Genomic DNA, 19,030 nt, shown 5'->3' with positions numbered 1-19,030 from the left:
ACTGTAAATAACCTCAGGGAAAACCCAATGTTCTCAAATGTAAATAACCTCAAGGAAAACCCAATGTTCTCAACTGTAAATAACCTCAGGGAAAACCCAATGTTCTCAACGGTAAATAACCTCAGGGAAAACCCAAAGTTCTCAACTGTAAATAACCTCAGGGAAAACCCAATGTTCTCAACTGTGAACAACCTCAGGGAAAACCCAATGTTCTCAACTGTAAATAACCTCAGGGGAAACCCAATGTTCTCAACTGTAAATAACCTCAGGGAAAACCCAATGTTCTCAACTGTAAATAACCTCAGGGGAAACCCAATGTTCTCAACTGTAAATAACCTCAGGGAAACCCAATGTTCTCAACTGTAAATAACCTCAGGGGAAACCCAATGTTCTCAACTGTAAATAACCTCAGGGGAAACCCAATGTTCTCAACTGTAAATAACCTCAGGGGAAACCCAATGTTCTCAACTGTAAATAACCTCAGGGGAAACCCAATGTTCTCAACTGTAAATAACTCAGGGAAACCCAATGTTCTCAACTGTAAATAACCTCAGGGAAACCCAATGTTCTCAACTGTAAATAACCTCAGGGAAACCCAATGTTCTCAACTGTAAATAACCTCAGGGAAAACCCAATGTTCTCAACTGTAAACCCTCAGAGAAAACCCAATGTTCTCAACTGTAAATAACCTCAGGGAAAACCCAATGTTCTCAACTGTAAATAACCTCAGGGAAAACCCAATGTTCTCAACTGTAAATAACCTCAGGGAAAACCCAATGTTCTCAACTGTAAATAACCTCAGGGAAACCCAATGTTCTCAACTGTAAATAACCTCAGGGAAAACCCAACTGTTCTCAACTGTAAATAACCTCAGGGAAAACCCAATGTTCTCAACTGTAAATAACCCCAGTTCTGAAAACCCAATGTTCTCAACTGTAAATAACCTCAGGAAAACCCAATGTTCTCAACTGTAAATAACCTCAGGGGAAAACCCAATGTTCTCAACTGTAAATAACCTTAGGGAAAACCCAATGTTCTCAACTGTAAATAACCTCAAGGAAAACCCAATGTTCTCAACTGTAAATAACCTCAGGAAAACCCAATGTTCTGAACTGTAAATAACCTCAGGGAAAACCCAATGTTCTCAACTGTAAATAACCTCAGGGAAAACCCAATGTTCTCAACTGTAAATAACCTCAGGGAAAACCCAATGTTCTCAAATGTAAATAACCTCAAGGAAAACCCAATGTTCTCAACTGTAAATAACCTCAGGGAAAACCCAATGTTCTCAACTGTAAATAACCTCAGGGAAAACCCAATGTTCTCAACTGTAAATAACCTCAGGAAAACCCAATGTTCTCAACTGTAAAAACCTCCAATGTTCTCAACTGTAAATAACCTCAGGGAAAACACAATGTTCTCAACTGTAAATAACCTCAGGGGAAACCCAATGTTCTCAACTGTAAATAACCTCAGGGGAAACCCAATGTTCTCAACTGTAAATAACCTCAGGGAAAACCCAATGTTCTCAACTGTAAATAACCTCAGGGAAAACCCAATGTTCTCAACTGTAAATAACCTCAGGGAAAACCCAATGTTCTCAACTGTAAATAACCCCATGGGAAAACCCAATGTTCTCAACTGTAAATAACCTCAGGAAAACCCAATGTTCTCAACTGTAAATAACCTCAGGGAAAACCCAATGTTCTCAACTGTAAATAACCTCAGGGAAAACCCAATGTTCTCAACTGTAAATAACCTCAGGGAAAACCCAATGTTCTCAACTGTAAATAACCTCAGGGAAAACCCAATGTTCTCAACTGTAAATAGCCTCAGGGAAAACCCAATGTTCTCAACTGTAAATAACCTCAGGGAAAACCCAATGTTCTCAACTGTAAATAACCTCAGGGAAAACCCAATGTTCTCAACTGTAAATAGCCCCAGTGAAAACCCAATCTATTGACTTAAATCCAGTCATTTCAGGAAGTAAACTAATATTCCAATGTTTCTCATTGCCATGAATGTAAATTTCAGTTAGCTTCCTGAACCAACGTTGCTGCATAACCATCCACTATCTTAGTTCTGCTTTGGTTTGTCATTATGTTAAAGGGAAGGTTTGTTCTGGTGTGTTTGTCATTATGTTAAAGGGAAGGTCTGTTCTGGTGTGTTTGTCATTATGTTAAAGGGAAGGTCTGGTGTGTTTGTCATTATGTTAAAGGGGAAGGTCTGTTCTGGTGTGTTTGTCATTATGTTAAAGTGGAAGGTCTTTTATGGTGCATTTGTCATTATGTTAAAGGGAAGGTCTGTTCTAATGAGAAAAGATAAAGTCAATTATTTTGTTGTGGCAAATTGAAATGTAAATGAGCCTGTTTTTCAACAAAGGTAGACCTGCTCTTTTCTTCACCTCTATGCGTTGCTGGATATCAGCATGTGACATTGGGATAGGCCACGGCCTGATAAGGGAGAGAGGTAGGAATATGGGACCAAAACACCACTTGAGAAGCTGATTGGCAATCAACGGTGCTTGAGTGAACCTTTAAAAGTGGTTAGCATGAAGAAATGAAAGACAGAGGATGCGTCCCAAATGCTACCCTATTCCCTATATGGCACCCTATTCCCTAACCACTAGGGGCGGGTAGGTAGCCTAGTGGTTAGAGTGTAGAGGCGGCAGGGTAGCTTAGTGGTTAGAGTGTAGAGGTGGTAGGGTAGCCTAGTGGTTAGAGTGTAGAGGTGGTAGGTAGCCTAGTGGTTAGAGTGTAGAGGTGGCAGGGTAGCCTAGTGGTTAGATGTAGAGGTGGCAGGGTAGCCTAGTGGTTAGATGTAGAGGTGGCAGGGTAGCCTAGTGGTTAGATGTAGAGGTGGCAGGGTAGCCTAGTGGTGTAGAGGTGGCAGGGTAGCCTAGTGGTTAGTTAGGTGGAGGGTAGCCTAGTGGTTAGAGTGTAGAGGAGGTAGGGTAGCCTAGTGGTTAGAGTGTAGAGGTGGCAGGGTAGCCTAGTGTTTAGAGTGTAGAGGTGGTAGGGTAGCCTAGTGTTTAGAGTGTAGAGGTGGTAGGTAGCCTAGTGGTTAGAGCGTAGAGGCGGCAGGGTAGCCTAGTGGTTAGAGTGTAGAGGTGGTAGGTAGCCTAGTGGTTAGAGCGTAGAGGCGGCAGGGTAGCCTAGTGGTTAGAGCGTTGGACTAGTAACCGATCGGATGCTGGATCGAATCCCAGAGCTGACAAGGTAAAAATCTGTCATTCTGCTGTTAACTCACTGTTCCTAGGCCATCATTGAAAATAAGAATTTGTTCTTGCCTAGTTAAATATAAAGGTAACATGTAAAATATATAAGGTACCCTATTCCCTATATGTCTGCCCTGCAATATTCACTGGCTGTCTATCTGCCCTGCAATATTCACTGGCTGTCTATCAGCCCTGCAGTATTCACTGTCTATCAGCCCTGCAGTATTCACTGTCTGTCTGCCCTGCAGTATTCACTGTCTGTTTGTCTGCCCTGCAGTATTCACTGGCTGTCTGCCCTGCAGTATTCACTGGCTGTCTGCCCTGCAGTATTGACTGTCTATCTGCCCTGCAGTATTCACTGGCTGTTTGTCTGCCCTGCAGTATTCACTGGCTGTTTGTCTGCCCTGCAGTATTCACTGGCTGTCTGCCCTGCAGTATTCACTGTCTATCTGCCCTGCAGTATTCACTGGCCGTTTGTCTGCCCTGCAGTATTCACTGGCTGTTTGTCTGCCCTGCAGTATTCATTGTCTATCTGCCCTGCAGTATTCACTGTCTATCTGACCTGCAGTATTCACTGTCTGTCTGCCCTGCAGTATTCACTGTCTATCTGCCCTGCAGTATTCACTGTCTATCTGCCCTGCAGTATTCACTGTCTATCTGCCCTGCAGTATTCACTGGCTGTCTGTCTGCCCTGCAGTATTCACTGGCTGTCTCTCTGCCATGCAGTATTCACTGGCTGGCTGTCTGCCCTGCAGTATTCACTGGCTGTCTGCCCTGCAGTATTCACTGGCTGGCTGTCCGCCCTGCAGTATTCACTGGCTGGCTGTCTGCCCTGCAGTATTCACTGGCTGTCTGCCCTGCAGTATTCACTGGCTGGCTGTCCGCCCTGCAGTATTCACTGGCTGTCTGTCTGCCATGCAGTATTCACTGGCTGTCTCTCTGCCATGCAGTAATCACTGGCTGTCTATCTGCCCTGCAGATCTGCCAACCCCAACGGTTGGCTTCTATTAAAGTAGCTCTCCCCTCCTCTCCTCTCCAGCTCCCCTCTCCTCTCAAGCTCTCCTCTCCAGCTCCCCTCTCCTCTCCTCTCCTCTACAGCTCTCCTCTTCTCTCCTCCCCAGCTCTCCTCTCCAGCTCTACTCTCCTCTCCAGCTCTACTCTCCTCTCCAGCTCTACTCTCCTCTCCAGCTCTCCCCTCCTCTCCTCTCCAGCTCTCCCCTCCTCTCCTCTCCAGCTCTTCTCTCCTCACCTCTCCAGCTCTTCTCTCCTCTCCTCTCCTCAGCTCCCCTCTCCTCTCCAGCTCTCCTCTCCAGCTTTCCTCTCCTCTCCAGCTCTCCTCTCCTCTCCTCTCCAGCTCTCCCCTCCTCTCCAGCTCACCTCTCCTCTCCAGCTCACCTCTCCTCTCCAGCTCTCCTCTCCTCTCCTCTCCAGCTCTCCTCTCCTCTCCAGCTCTCCTCTCCTCTCCAGCTCCCCTCTCCTCTCCAGCTCTCCTCTCCAGCTCCCCTCTCCTCTCCAGCTCCTCTCCAGCTTTCCTCTCCTCTCCTCTCCAGCTCTCCCCTCCTCTCCTCTCCAGCTCACCTCTCCTCTCCAGCTCTCCTCTCCTCTCCAGCTCTCCTCTCCTCTCCAGCTCTCCTCTCCTCTCCAGCTCTCCTCTCCTCTCCAGCTCACCTCTCCTCTCCAGCTCTCCTCTCCTCTCCAGCTCTACTCTCCTCTCCAGCTCTCCTCTCCTCTCCAGCTCTCCCCTCCTCTCCATCTCTCCTCCCCTCTCCAGCCTCTCCATCTCTCCTCTCCTCTCCAGCTCTCCTCTCCTCTCCTCTCCAGCTTTCCTCTCCATCTCTCCTCTCCATCTCTCCTCTCCATCTCTCCTGTTCAGCTCTCCTCTCCATCTCTCCTCTCCATCTCTCCTCTCCATCTCTCCTCTCCATCTCTCCTGTTCAGCTCTCCTCTTCAGCTCTCCTCTCCAGTTCTCCAGCTCTCTCATCTCCTCTCCTCTCCAGCTCTCCCCTCCTCTCTAGCTCTCCTCTCCAGCTCTCCTCTCCTCTCCAGCTCTCCTCTCCTCTCCAGCTCTCCCCTCATCTCTCCTCTCCAGCTCCCCTCTCCTCTACAGCTCTCCTCTCCTCTCCAGCTCCCCTCTCCTCTCCAGCTCCCCTCTCCTCTACAGCTCTCCTCTCCTCTACAGCTCTCCTCTCCTCTACAGTTCTCCTCTCCTCTACAGCTCTCCTCTCCTCTACAGCTCTCCTCTCCTCTCCTCTCCAGCTCACCCCTCCTCTCCAGCTCCCCTCTCCTCTACAGCTCTCCTCTCCTCTACAGCTCTCCTCTCCTCTCTAGCTTTCCTCTACTCTCCTCTCCTCTCCAGCTTTCCTCTACTCTCCTCTCCAGCTCTACTCTCCTCTCCAGCTCTACTATCCTCTCCTCTCCAGCTCACCCCTCCTCTCCAGCTCTCCTCTCCCCTCCTCTCCTCTCCAGCTTTTCTCTCCAACTCTCCTCTCCAGCTGTCCTGTCCAGCTTTTCTCTCCTCTCCTCTCCAACTCTCCTCTCCAGCTCTCCTCCAATTCTCCACTCCTCCTTTCCCCCTCTCCTCATATCCTGTTGGTCATTTTGATTTAGCATCTACATTGTGGGCCTTGTTTCTTCAGGCATCACATTTGGAGAATATGAACCGTAACGAATGAACCATCCCAAGTTTCTGTAACATCACATTGATTTCCTGCTCATTCCCAACCCTGAGTCATACAGCAAAAACTGTATGTTGAGACCATGATGTGTTAATTACATGAAGTATATGCAGTCTCTGTGAACACCATAAGCCTCTGTCGTCTGATCATGTTAAGCAAAGTCACTGAGAATGAGATCCCTCGCCACTCTCTCCTTCCTTCCTGCTTTCCCTCCCCCTCTCTCCTCCCTGCCTCCCCTCTCTCCTCCATGCCTCCCCCTCTCTCCTTCCTGCCTCCCCTCCCCCTCTCTTCCCTGCCACCCCCTCTCTCCTCCCTGCCTCCCCTCCCCCTATCTCTTCCCTGCCTCCCTCTCTCTCCTTCCTGCCTCCCCTCCCCCTCTCTCCTTCCTGCCTCCCCTCCCCCTCTCTCCTTCCTGCCTCCCCTCCCCCTCTCTCCTTCCTGCCTCTCCCCCTCTCTCCTTCCTGCCTCCCCCCCTCTCTCCTTCCTGCCTCCCCTCCCCCTCTCTCTTCCCTGCCTCCCCCTCTCTCCTTCCTGCCTCCCCCCTCTCTCCTTCCTGCCTCCCCCCTCCCCCTCTCCTTCCTTCCTGCCTGCCCCCCTCCCCTCTCTCTTCCCTGCCTCCCCCTCTCTCCTGCCTGCCTCCCCCTCTCTCCTTCCTGCCCCCCTCCCCCTCTCTCTTCCCTGCCTCCCCCTCTCTCCTTCCTGCCTTCCCTGCCCCCCTCTCTCCTTCCTGCCTTCCCTCCCCCTCTCTCCTTCCTGCCCCCTCCCCCCCTCTCTTCCCTGCCTCCCCCCTCTCTCCTGCCTGCCTCCCCCTCTCTCCTTCCTGCCTCTCCTCCCCCTCTTCCCTTCCCTGCCTCCCCCTCTCTTCCCTGCCTCCCCCTCTCTCCTGCCTGCCTCCCCCTCTCTCCTCCTTCCCTCCCCCGCTTCCTCTTGCCTTTAAACAACAGTCAGAATGAGGAGGTTTGGACGCTGCTGATGGTGATTAATATTCTGGTAACCATACCCTACAGTTATACATTCTTACTCTCTGTCTGTGTCCTTTGTGAGGATGTCCTCAAGCAGCAGCTATCAGGACCGATTACATGGCTAATAACACCTTGGAGATGAGTCATCACTGGAGGCTACATAGGGGACCCTGGATGCCCCTCGCCTCTGATCCTGTCCCAGCTCTACTGGGGAAAGGGAAGGAGGGATGGAGGGAGGGAGCCTGCCATGTTACAGGCCATTTTTTTTAGGGAGGGAGAGTGGAGGGAGGACCGGGGAAGAGAGGAAGGTGGGAGGCACTGGAAAAACAGAGCTGTCGTGCCTTTAGGACCCAAATCATTAGGACCCAGATGATCCTGATGTTGTATTGGCAGGTCGTCTAATTGTTTTGATGTAAGATAGTACAGTACGTTGACAGCAGTGTACTGGACACCTCCCAGCTCTGTTCCCTGTGAGCTCTAATCAAAAAGAGCACACTCTACAGGTCAAAGTGTAAGTTACCATTTAGGATGGAGACATTTTAAGGTCAATGCAATTATGTCCATGATTTGATCAGTTGATGTTTGAAAACCTTAAGAGTCATCTGATTGGTCACATAACACTTCCCCCTGGACACTGTCGGCATTTAGCCGTAATTATCTGTTCATGTTAAACATGAGGATGGGCGGAGGAGGGCTGAATCATTGGACATATTTAACCTCTGGTATAAACACTTGATTTACGGACCAGATATTTATGATTATATTATTATAATATTATATTATTTACTTATGATTATATTATTATAATATTATATTATTTATTTATGATTATATTATTATTATATTATATTATATTATTTATTTATGATTATATTATTATAATATTATATTATATTGTTTATTTATGATTATATTATTATAATATTATATTATATTATATTATTTATTTATGATTATATTATTATAATATTATATTATATTATATTATTTATGTATGATTATATTATTATAATATTATATTATTTATTTATGATTATATTATATTATATTATTTATTTATGATTGCATCTTTCTCATAGCACATTTCCTGTAAATATATTGTAGACGATTATACGATAAATGCCCTAAAATGTTCAATATGTTGTGTTGTACCTCCTGATAATTGTTCACTGGAGAATGTGTTTCTGACCAGAAAATAATTATGACAATAATAATACACTGCTCTAAAAAATAAAGGGAACACTAAAATAACACATCCTAGATCTGAATGAATGAAATATTCTTATTAAATACTTTTTTCTTTACATAGTTGAATGTGCTGACAACAATATCACACAAAAATGATCAATGGAAATCAAATTTATCAACCCATGGAGGTCTGGATTTGGAGTCACACTCAAAATTAAAGTGGAAAACCACACTACAGGCTGATCCAACTTTGATGTAATGTCCTTAAAACAAGTCAAACTGAGGCTCAGTAGTGTGTGTGGCCTCCACGTGCCTGTATGACGTCCCTACAACGCCTGGGCATGCTCCTGATGAGGTGGTGGATGGTCTCCTGAGGAATCTCCTCCCAGACCTGGACTAAAGCATCCGCCAACTCCTGGACAGTCTGTTGGTGGATGGAGCGAGACATGATGTCCCAGATGTGCTCAATTGGATTCAGGTCTGGGGAACGGGCGGGCCAGTCCATAGCATCAATGCCTTCCTCTTGCAGGAACTGCTGACACACTCCAGCCACATGAGGTCTAGCATTGTCTTGCATTAGGAGGAACACAGGGCCATCCGCACCAGCATATGGTCTCACAAGGGGTCTGAGGATCTCATCTCGGTACCTAATGGCAGTCAGGCTACCTCTGGCGAGCACATGGAGGGCTGTGCGGCCCCCAAAGAAATGCCACCCCACACCATGACTGACCCACCGCCAAACCGGTCATGCTGGAGGATGTTGCAGGCAGCAGAACGTTCTCCACGGCGTCTCCAGACTGTCACATGTGCTCAGTGTGAACCTGCTTTCATCTGTGAAGAGCACAGGGCGCCAGTGGCGAATTTGCCAATCTTGGTGTTCTCTGGCAAATGCCAAACGTCCTGCACGGTGTTGGGCTGTAAGCACAACCCCCACCTGTGGACGTCAGGCCCTCATACCACCCTCATGGAGTCAGTTTCTGACCATTTGAGCAGACACATGCACATTTGTGGCCTGCTGGAGGTCATTTTGCAGGGCTCTGGCAGTGCTCCTCCTTGCACAAAGGCGGAGGTAGCGGTCCTGCTGCTGGGTTGTTGCCCTCCTACGGCCTCCTCCACGTCTCCTGATTCACTGGCCTGTCACCTGGTAGCGCCTCCATGCTCTGGACACTACCCTGACAGACACAGCAAACCTTCTTGCCACATCTCGCATTGATGTGTCATCCTGGATGAGCTGCACTACCTGAGCCACTTGTGTGGGTTGTAGACTCCGTCTCATGCTACCACTAGAGTGAAAGCACCGCCAGCATTCAAAAGTGACCAAAACATCAGCCAGGAAGCATAGGAACTGAGAAGTGGTCTGTGGTCCCCACCTGCAGAACCACTCCTTTATTGGGGGTGTCTTGCTAATTGCCTATAATTTCCACCTGTTGTCTATTCCATTTGCACAACAGCATGTGAAATGTATTGTCAATCAGTGTTGCTTCCTAAGTGGACAGTTTGATTTCACAGAAGTGTGATTGACTTGGAGTTACATTGTGTTGTTTAAGTGTTCCAACCAATCTTTTTGAGCGGTGTACATTCCTAGTGTAAATGTTCCGTTTCTGACACCTCTGACGGTTTTTTGTGATTTGACAGTATGATCGCTACTGTGACCTGTTATAGTACTGTGACCTGTTGTCGTACTGTGACCTGTTGTAGTACTGTGACCTGTTGTAGTACTGTGACCTGTTGTAGTACTGTGACCTGTTGTCGTACTGTGACCTGTTGTAGTACTGTGACCTGTTGTAGTACTGTGACCTGTTGTAGTACTGTGACCTGTTGTAGTACTGTGACCTGTTGTAGTACTGTGACCTGTTGTAGTACTGTGACCTGTTGTAGTACTGTGACCTGTTGTAGTACTGTGACCTGTTGTAGTACTGTGACCTGTTGTAGTACTGTGACCTGTTGTCGTACTGTGACCTGTTGTCGTACTGTGACCTGTTGTAGTACTGTGACCTGTTGAACCGTATCCAGGTCCCTTTCGTAAAAGTGGATTCTAACCTCATGGGAGAATAAAGGTGAAATCAAATATTTTGTATCTGTTCCACAGCGTCACCCCCAGTCTTCAGCCCTAACCCTGTCCGTCTGATCGCCACGCTGGGGAAAGACATGTTGTTGGGATGTAGACCCCGAGCATCTCCCAAGCCTAGAGTAACATGGAGGAGAGGGGACAGACGCATTCAGCCCAGCAGAAGGTATGGATGGAATCTGAAAAGATTTGTCAATGTTTAGGAACAGACTGTGACTGTGCTTTCTAGCAGACACAGATTAAGCCCAGAAATAGACTAAACATATTTATCTCCGTTGAGCTTTTCAGTCCAGCACTTAGTCTGTTTCTGGGAAAATGCCCCTAAAACCATTTTCTTCCTCAATTGTACACAATGGTTCAAAAACCTCCCCACATCTACCCTCACGTTGGAGTGGTTTATCCCAACCTCCCCACATCTACCCTCACGTTGGAGTGGTTTATCCCAACCTCCCCACATACACCCTCACGTTGGAGTGGTTTATCCCAACCTCCCCACATACACCCTCACGTTGGAGTGGTTTATCCCAACCTCCCCACATACACCCTCACGTTGGAGTGGTTTATCCCAACCTCCCCACATACACCCTCACGTTGTAGTGGTTTATCCCAACCTCCCCACATACACCCTCACGTTGGAGTGGTTTATCCCAACCTCCCCACATACACCCTCACGTTGGAGTGGTTTATCCCAACCTCCCCACATACACCCTCACGTTGTAGTGGTTTATCCCAACCTCCCCACATACACCCTCACGTTGGAGTGGTTTATCCCAACCTCCCCACATACACCCTCACGTTGGAGTGGTTTATCCCAACCTCCCCACATACACCCTCACGTTGGAGTGGTTTATCCCAACCTCCCCACATACACCCTCACGTTGTAGTGGTTTATCCCAACCTCCCCACATACACCCTCACGTTGGAGTGGTTTGTCCCAACCTCCCCACATACACCCTCACGTTGGAGTGGTTTATCCCAACCTCCCCACATACACCCTCACGTTGTAGTGGTTTATCCCAACCTCCCCACGTACACCCTCACGTACACCCTGTAGTGGTTTATCCCAACCTCCCCACATACACCCTCACGGTGGAGTGGTTTATCCCAACCTCCCCACATACACCCTCACGGTGGAGTGGTTTATCCCAACCTCCCCACATACACCCTCACGGTGGAGTGGTTTATCCCAACCTCCCCACATACACCCTCACGTTGGAGTGGTTTATCCCAACCTCCCCACATACACCCTCACGTTGTAGTGGTTTATCCCAACCTCCCCACATACACCCTCACGTTGTAGTGGTTTATCCCAACCTCCCCACATACACCCTCACGTTGTAGTGGTTTATCCCAACCTCCCCACATACACCCTCACGGTGGAGTGGTTTATCCCAACCTCCCCACATACACCCTCACGTTGGAGTGGTTTATCCCAACCTCCCCACATACACCCTCACGTTGGAGTGGTTTATCCCAACCTCCCCACATACACCCTCACGTTGGAGTGGTTTATCCCAACCTCCCCACATATACCCTCACGTTGGAGTGGTTTATCCTAACCTCCCCACATATACCCTCACGGTGGAGTGGTTTATCCTAACCTCCCCACATACACCCTCACGTTGGAGTGGTTTATCCCAACCTCCCCACATCTACCCTCACGTTGGAGTGGTTTATCCCAACCTCCCCACATACACCCTCACGTTGTAGTGGTGTGTCCAGGCTGTATTGGAGCGTGTTATTGATAGATTAGTATACAGGCTGTATTTAAATGAGATTCATAGATTAGTATCCAGGCTGTATTTAAATGTGATTGATAGATTAGTATCCAGGCTGTATTTAAATGTGATTGATAGATCAGTTTCCAGGCTGTATTTAAATGTGATTGATAGATTAGTATACAGGCTGTATTTAAATGTGATTGATAGATTAGTATCCAGGCTGTATTTAAATGTGATTGATAGATTAGTATCCAGGCTGTATTTAAATGTGATTGATAGATTAGTATCCAGGCTGTATTTAAATGTGATTGATAGATCAGTTTCCAGGCTGTATTTAAATGTGATTGATAGATTAATATACAGGCTGTATTTAAATGTGATTGATAGATTAGTATCCAGGCTGTATTTAAATGTGATTGATAGATCAGTTTCCAGGCTGTGTGTGAAGGTGTGATTCATAGATCAGTATGCTGGCTGTGTTGGAACATTTCTGTAGTCCCAGGATAGGAGATAACGTGGTATAAAGGGGTAGATGTTTCTGTAGTCCCAGGATAGGAGATAACGTGGTCTAAAGGGGGTAGATGTTTCTAGCTGTAGTCCCAGGATAGTTTGTAGAGGTGAACTCTTCTGTTGTATTATGGGGAGGAACGTGGTCACATGTCTTGTTTACCACGTCCATCTCAATACAGCCGTTGAAGTGAAATGTCAACCAATCAGATTGGTTGTCTCCTTCTCCTTCCCAGAGAGGGATCCTGACAACCTTATACTGTGTTGTTTAATGCATCATCTTTTATGAAAAGTGTGTGTGTGTGTGTGTGTGTGTGTGTGTGTGTGTGTGTGTGTGTGTGTGTGTGTGTGTGTGTGTGTGTGTGTGTGTGTGTGTGTGTGTGTGTGTGTGTGTGTGTGTGTGTGTGTGTGCTTGGGATGGGGGTTGAGCAGCGGGGTTGTGGGACATCAATCACTGTGAGTGACAGCAGCTGAAATGATCAGTCTGTGTTGAGCATTGAGAGATAGTGATAGAGGGACCAGGATGTTGAGAGGTCATGGAAGAGGGACCAGGATGTTGAGAGGTCGTGGAATAGGGACCAGGATGTTGAGAGGTCGTGGAAGAGGGACCAGTATGTTGAGAGGTCGTGGAAGAGGGACCAGTATGTTGAGAGGTAGTGGAAGAGGGACCAGGATGTTGAGAGGTCGTGGAAGAGGGACCAGGATGTTGAGAGGTCGTGGAAGAGGGACCAGGATGTTGAGAGGTCGTGGAAGAGGGACCAGGATGTTGAGAGGTCGTGGAAGAGGGACCAGGATGTTGAGAGGTCGTGGAAGAGGGACCAGGATGTTGAGAGGTCGTGGAAGAGGGACCAGGATGTTGAGAGGTCGTGGAAGAGGGACCAGGATGTTGAGAGATAGTGGAAGAGGGACCAGGATGTTGAGAGGTAGTGGAAGAGGGACCAGGATGTTGAGAGGTCGTGGAAGAGGGACCAGTATGTTGAGAGGTAGTGGAAGAGGGACCAGGATGTTGAGAGGTCGTGGAAGAGGGACCAGGATGTTGAGAGGTCGTGGAAGAGGGACCAGGATGTTGAGAGGCAGTGGAATAGGGACCAGGATGTTGAGAGGTCGTGGAAGAGGGACCAGGATGTTGAGAGGTCGTGGAAGAGGGACCAGGATGTTGAGAGGTCGTGGAAGAGGGACCAGGATGTTGAGAGGTCGTGGAAGAGGGACCAGGATGTTGAGAGGTCGTGGAAGAGGGACCAGGATGTTGAGAGGTCGTGGAAGAGGGACCAGGATGTTGAGAGGTCGTGGAAGAGGGACCAGGATGTTGAGAGGTCGTGGAAGAGGGACCAGGATGTTGAGAGGTCGTGGAAGAGGGACCAGGATGTTGAGAGGTCGTGGAAGAGGGACCAGGATGTTGAGAGGTCGTGGAAGAGGGACCAGGATGTTGAGAGGTCGTGGAAGAGGGACCAGGATGTTGAGAGGTCGTGGAAGAGGGACCAGGATGTTGAGAGGTCGTGGAAGAGGGACCAGGATGTTGAGAGGTCGTGGAAGAGGGACCAGGATGTTGAGAGGTCGTGGAAGAGGGACCAGGATGTTGAGAGGTCGTGGAAGAGGGACCAGGATGTTGAGAGGTCGTGGAAGAGGGACCAGGATGTTGAGAGGTCGTGGAAGAGGGACCAGGATGTTGAGAGGTCGTGGAAGAGGGACCAGGATGTTGAGAGGTCGTGGAAGAGGGACCAGGATGTTGAGAGGTCGTGGAAGAGGGACCAGGATGTTGAGAGGTCGTGGAAGAGGGACCAGGATGTTGAGAGGTCGTGGAAGAGGGACCAGGATGTTGAGAGGTAGTGGAATAGAGACCAGGATGTTGAGAGGTAGTGGAAGTGGGACCAGGATGTTGAGAGGTCGTGGAAGAGGGACCAGTATGTTGAGAGGTCGTGGAAGAGGGACCAGGATGTTGAGAGGTCGTGGAAGAGGGACCAGTATGTTGAGAGGTCGTGGAAGAGGGACCAGGATGTTGAGAGGTAGTGGAAGAGGGACCAGGATGTTGAGAGGTAGTGGAAGAGGGACCAGGATGTTGAGAGGTCGTGGAAGAGGGACCAGGATGTTGAGAGGTAGTGGAAGAGGGACCAGGATGTTGAGAGGTAGTGGAAGAGGGACCAGGATGTTGAGAGGTAGTGGAAGAGGGACCAGGATGTTGAGAGGTAGTGGAAGAGGGACCAGGATGTTGAGAGGTCGCGGAAGAGGTACCAGGATGTTTAGAGGTAGTGGAAGAGGGACCAGGATGTTGAGAGGTCGTGGAAGAGGGACCAGGATGTTGAGAGGTAGTGGAAGAGGGACCAGGATGTTGAGAGATAGTGGAAGAGGGACCAGTATGTTGAGAGGTAGTGGAAGAGGGACCAGGATGTTGAGAAGTCGTGGAAGAGGGACCAGGATGTTGAGAGGTAGGATCAGAAAACTAATCAGTAGCTGGTACCATTTGTCTCATGCAGAGCAACACATTTTGCATAGAGTTGATCAGACTGGTGATTGTGGTCTGTGGAATGTTGTCCCACTCCTCTTCAATGGCTGTGTGAAGTGGCTGGATATTGGCAGGAACTGGAACACGCTGTCCTTCACGTCATCCCGTGATCTGCGGTTGTGAGGTCGTTTGGACGTACTTCCAAGTTCTCTAAAACGACGTTGGAAGCAGTTTATGGTAGAGAAATTAACATTTGATTCTCTGGTGAACATTTCTGCGGTCAGCATGCCAATTGCGCGCTCCCTAAAAACTTGCCACATCTGTGGCAGTGTGTTGTGTGACAAAACTGCACAGAGTGGCCTTTTATTGTCCCCATCAAATCAATAAGCTTTTTAATCAGCTTCTTGATACGCCACACCTGTCAGGTGGATGGATTATCTTGGCGAAGGAGAAATGTTCACTAACAGGGATGTAATCACATTTGTGAGCAAATTTTGTGGTAAATAATCTTTTTGTGTGTATGGAACATTTTTGGGATCTTTTATTTCAGCTCATGGAACATTTTGATGTGATTCTATTTGTTAGGATCCCAATTAGCCGACGCCAATGTGGACAGCTAGTCTTACTGGTGGTCTGACAAATAACAGAAAATACATTACAGACAAAATCCTTTACACTACATGTTCATGTTTTTAATGCATCTGTCAGTTACACATACGTGTCAGTACATACACACAACCAGTAGGTCACATGTCAGTACACACAACCAGTAGGTCACATGTCAGTACACACAACCAGTAGGTCACATGTCAGTACATACACACAACCAGTAGGTCACATGTCAGTACACACAACCAGTAGGTCACATGTCAGCACACACAACCAGTAGGTCACATGTCAGTACATACACACAACCAGTAGGTCACATGTCAGTACATACACACAACCAGTAGGTCACATGTCAGTACACACAACCAGTAGGTCACATGTCAGTACACACAACCAGTAGGTCACATGTCAGTACATACACACAACCAGTAGGTCACATGTCAGTACATACACACAACCAGTAGGTCACATGTCAGTACACACAACCAGTAGGTCACGTGTCAGTACATACACACAACCAGTAGGTCACGTGTCAGTACACACAACCAGTAGGTCACATGTCAGTACACACAAGCAGTAGGTCACATGTCAGTACACACAACCAGTAGGTCACATGTCAGTACATACACACAACCAGTAGGTCACATGTCAGTACATACACACAACCAGTAGGTCACATGTCAGTACATACACACAACCAGTAGGTCACATGTCAGTACACACAACCAGTAGGTCACATGTCAGTACATACACACAACCAGTAGGTCACATGTCAGTACATACACACAACCAGTAGGTCACATGTCAGTACACACAACCAGTAGGTCACATGTCACACAACCAGTAGGTCACATGTCAGTACATACACACAACCAGTAGGTCACATGTCAGTACATACACACAACCAGTAGGTCACATGTCAGTACATACACACAACCAGTAGGTCACATGTCAGTACATACACACAACCAGTAGGTCACATGTCAGTACATACACACAACCAGTAGGTCACATGTCAGTACATACACACAACCAGTAGGTCACATGTCAGTACATACACACAACCAGTAGGTCACATGTCAGTACACACAACCAGTAGGTCACATGTCAGTACACACAACCAGTAGGTCACATGTCAGTACACACAACCAGTAGGTCACATGTCAGTACATACACACAACCAGTAGGTCACATGTCAGTACATACACACAACCAGTAGGTCACATGTCAGTACATACACACAACCAGTAGGTCACATGTCAGTACATACACACAACCAGTAGGTCACATGTCAGTACATACACACAACCAGTAGGTCACATGTCAGTACATATACACAACCAGTAGGTCACATGTCAGTACATACACACAACCAGTAGGTCACATGTCAGTACATACACACAACCAGTAGGTCACATGTCAGTACATACACACAACCAGTAGGTCACATGTCAGTACATACACACAACCAGTAGGTCACATGTCAGTACACACAACCAGTAGGTCACATGTCAGTACATACACACAACCAGTAGGTCACATGTCAGTACATACACACAACCAGTAGGTCACATGTCAGTACACACAACCAGTAGGTCACATGTCAGTACATACACACAACCAGTAGGTCACATGTCAGTACATACACACAACCAGTAGGTCACATGTCAGTACACACAACCAGTAGGTCACATGTCAGTACATACACACAAGTACACACAACCAGTAGGTCACATGTCAGTACATACACACAACCAGTAGGTCACATGTCAGTACATACACACAACCAGTAGGTCACATGTCAGTACATACACACAACCAGTAGGTCACATGTCAGTACATACACACAACCAGTAGGTCACATGTCAGTACATACACACAACCAGTAGGTCACATGTCAGTACATACACACAACCAGTAGGTCACATGTCAGTACACACAACCAGTAGGTCACATGTCAGTACACACAACCAGTAGGTCACATGTCAGTACATACACACAACCAGTAGGTCACATGTCAGTACATACACACAACCAGTAGGTCACATGTCAGTACATACACACAACCAGTAGGTCACATGTCAGTACATACACACAACCAGTAGGTCACATGTCAGTACATACACACAACCAGTAGGTCACATGTCAGTACATACACACAACCAGTAGGTCACATGTCAGTACATACACACAACCAGTAGGTCACATGTCAGTACATACACACAACCAGTAGGTCACATGTCAGTACATATACACAACCAGTAGGTCACATGTCAGTACATACACACAACCAGTAGGTCACATGTCAGTACATACACACAACCAGTAGGTCACATGTCAGTACATACACACAACCAGTAGGTCACATGTCAGTACATACACACAACCAGTAGGTCACATGTCAGTACCATACACACAACCAGTAGGTCACATGTCAGTACATACACACAACCAGTAGGTCACATGTCAGTACACACAACCAGTAGGTCACATGTCAGTACATACACACAACCAGTAGGTCACATGTCAGTGTCAGTACACACAACCAGTACATGGTCACATGTCAGTACATACACACAACCAGTAGGTCACATGTCAGTACATACACACAACCAGTAGGTCACATGTCAGTACATACACACAACCAGTAGGTCACATGTCAGTACATACACACAACCAGTAGGTCACATGTCAGTACATACACACAACCAGTAGGTCACATGTCAGTACATACACACAACCAGTAGGTCACATGTCAGTACATATACACAACCAGTAGGTCACATGTCAGTACAGTACACATGTCAGTACATAACCAGTAGGTCACATGTCAGTACATACACACAACCAGTAGGTCACATGTCAGTACATACACACAACCAGTAGGTCACATGTCAGTACATACACACAACCAGTAGGTCACATGTCAGTACATACACACAACCAGTAGGTCACATGTCAGTACATACACACAACCAGTAGGTCACATGTCAGTACACACAACCAGTAGGTCACATGTCAGTACACACAACCAGTAGGTCACATGTCAGTACACACACACACAACCAGTAGGTCACATGTCAGTACACACAACCAGTAGGTCACATGTCAGTACATACACACAACCAGTAGGTCACATGTCAGTACACATACACACAACCAGTAGGTCACATGTCAGTACACACAACCAGTAGGTCACATGTCAGTACATACACACAACCAGTAGGTCACATGTACACACAACCAGTAGGTCACATGTCCCAGTACATACACACAACCAGTAGGTCACATGTCAGTACATACACACAACCAGTAGGTCACATGTCAGTACATACACACAACCAGTAGGTCACATGTCAGTACATACACACAACCAGTAGGTCACATGTCAGTACATACACACAACCAGTAGGTCACATGTCAGTACACACAACCAGTAGGTCACATGTCAGTACATACACACAACCAGTAGGTCACATGTCAGTACATACACACAACCAGTAGGTACACACAACCAGTAGGTCACATGTCAGTACATACACACAACCAGTAGGTCACATGTCAGTACATACACACAACCAGTAGGTCACATGTCAGTACATACACACAACCAGTAGGTCACATGTCAGTACATACACACAAC

General features: G+C 47.5%; 1 protein-coding gene across 2 annotated transcripts in view; it reads left to right on the top strand.

Annotated features, from left to right (window-relative positions):
• Positions 1 to 19,030, top strand: part of cntn5 (contactin 5) — a 700,818-nt gene that overhangs the window by 423,657 nt on the left and 258,131 nt on the right. For both annotated transcript variants that reach the window (XM_052468732.1, XM_052468731.1), the window contains exon 12: positions 10,132 to 10,276. In XM_052468732.1, the coding sequence (XP_052324692.1) occupies positions 10,132 to 10,276 (145 nt within the window). The remainder of the gene's footprint in view (positions 1 to 10,131; positions 10,277 to 19,030) is intronic.

This window comes from Oncorhynchus keta, chromosome 18 (assembly GCF_023373465.1).
Source record: "Oncorhynchus keta strain PuntledgeMale-10-30-2019 chromosome 18, Oket_V2, whole genome shotgun sequence".
Taxonomy (NCBI): domain Eukaryota; kingdom Metazoa; phylum Chordata; class Actinopteri; order Salmoniformes; family Salmonidae; genus Oncorhynchus; species Oncorhynchus keta.
This window is presented reverse-complemented; position numbering and strand designations above follow the sequence as displayed.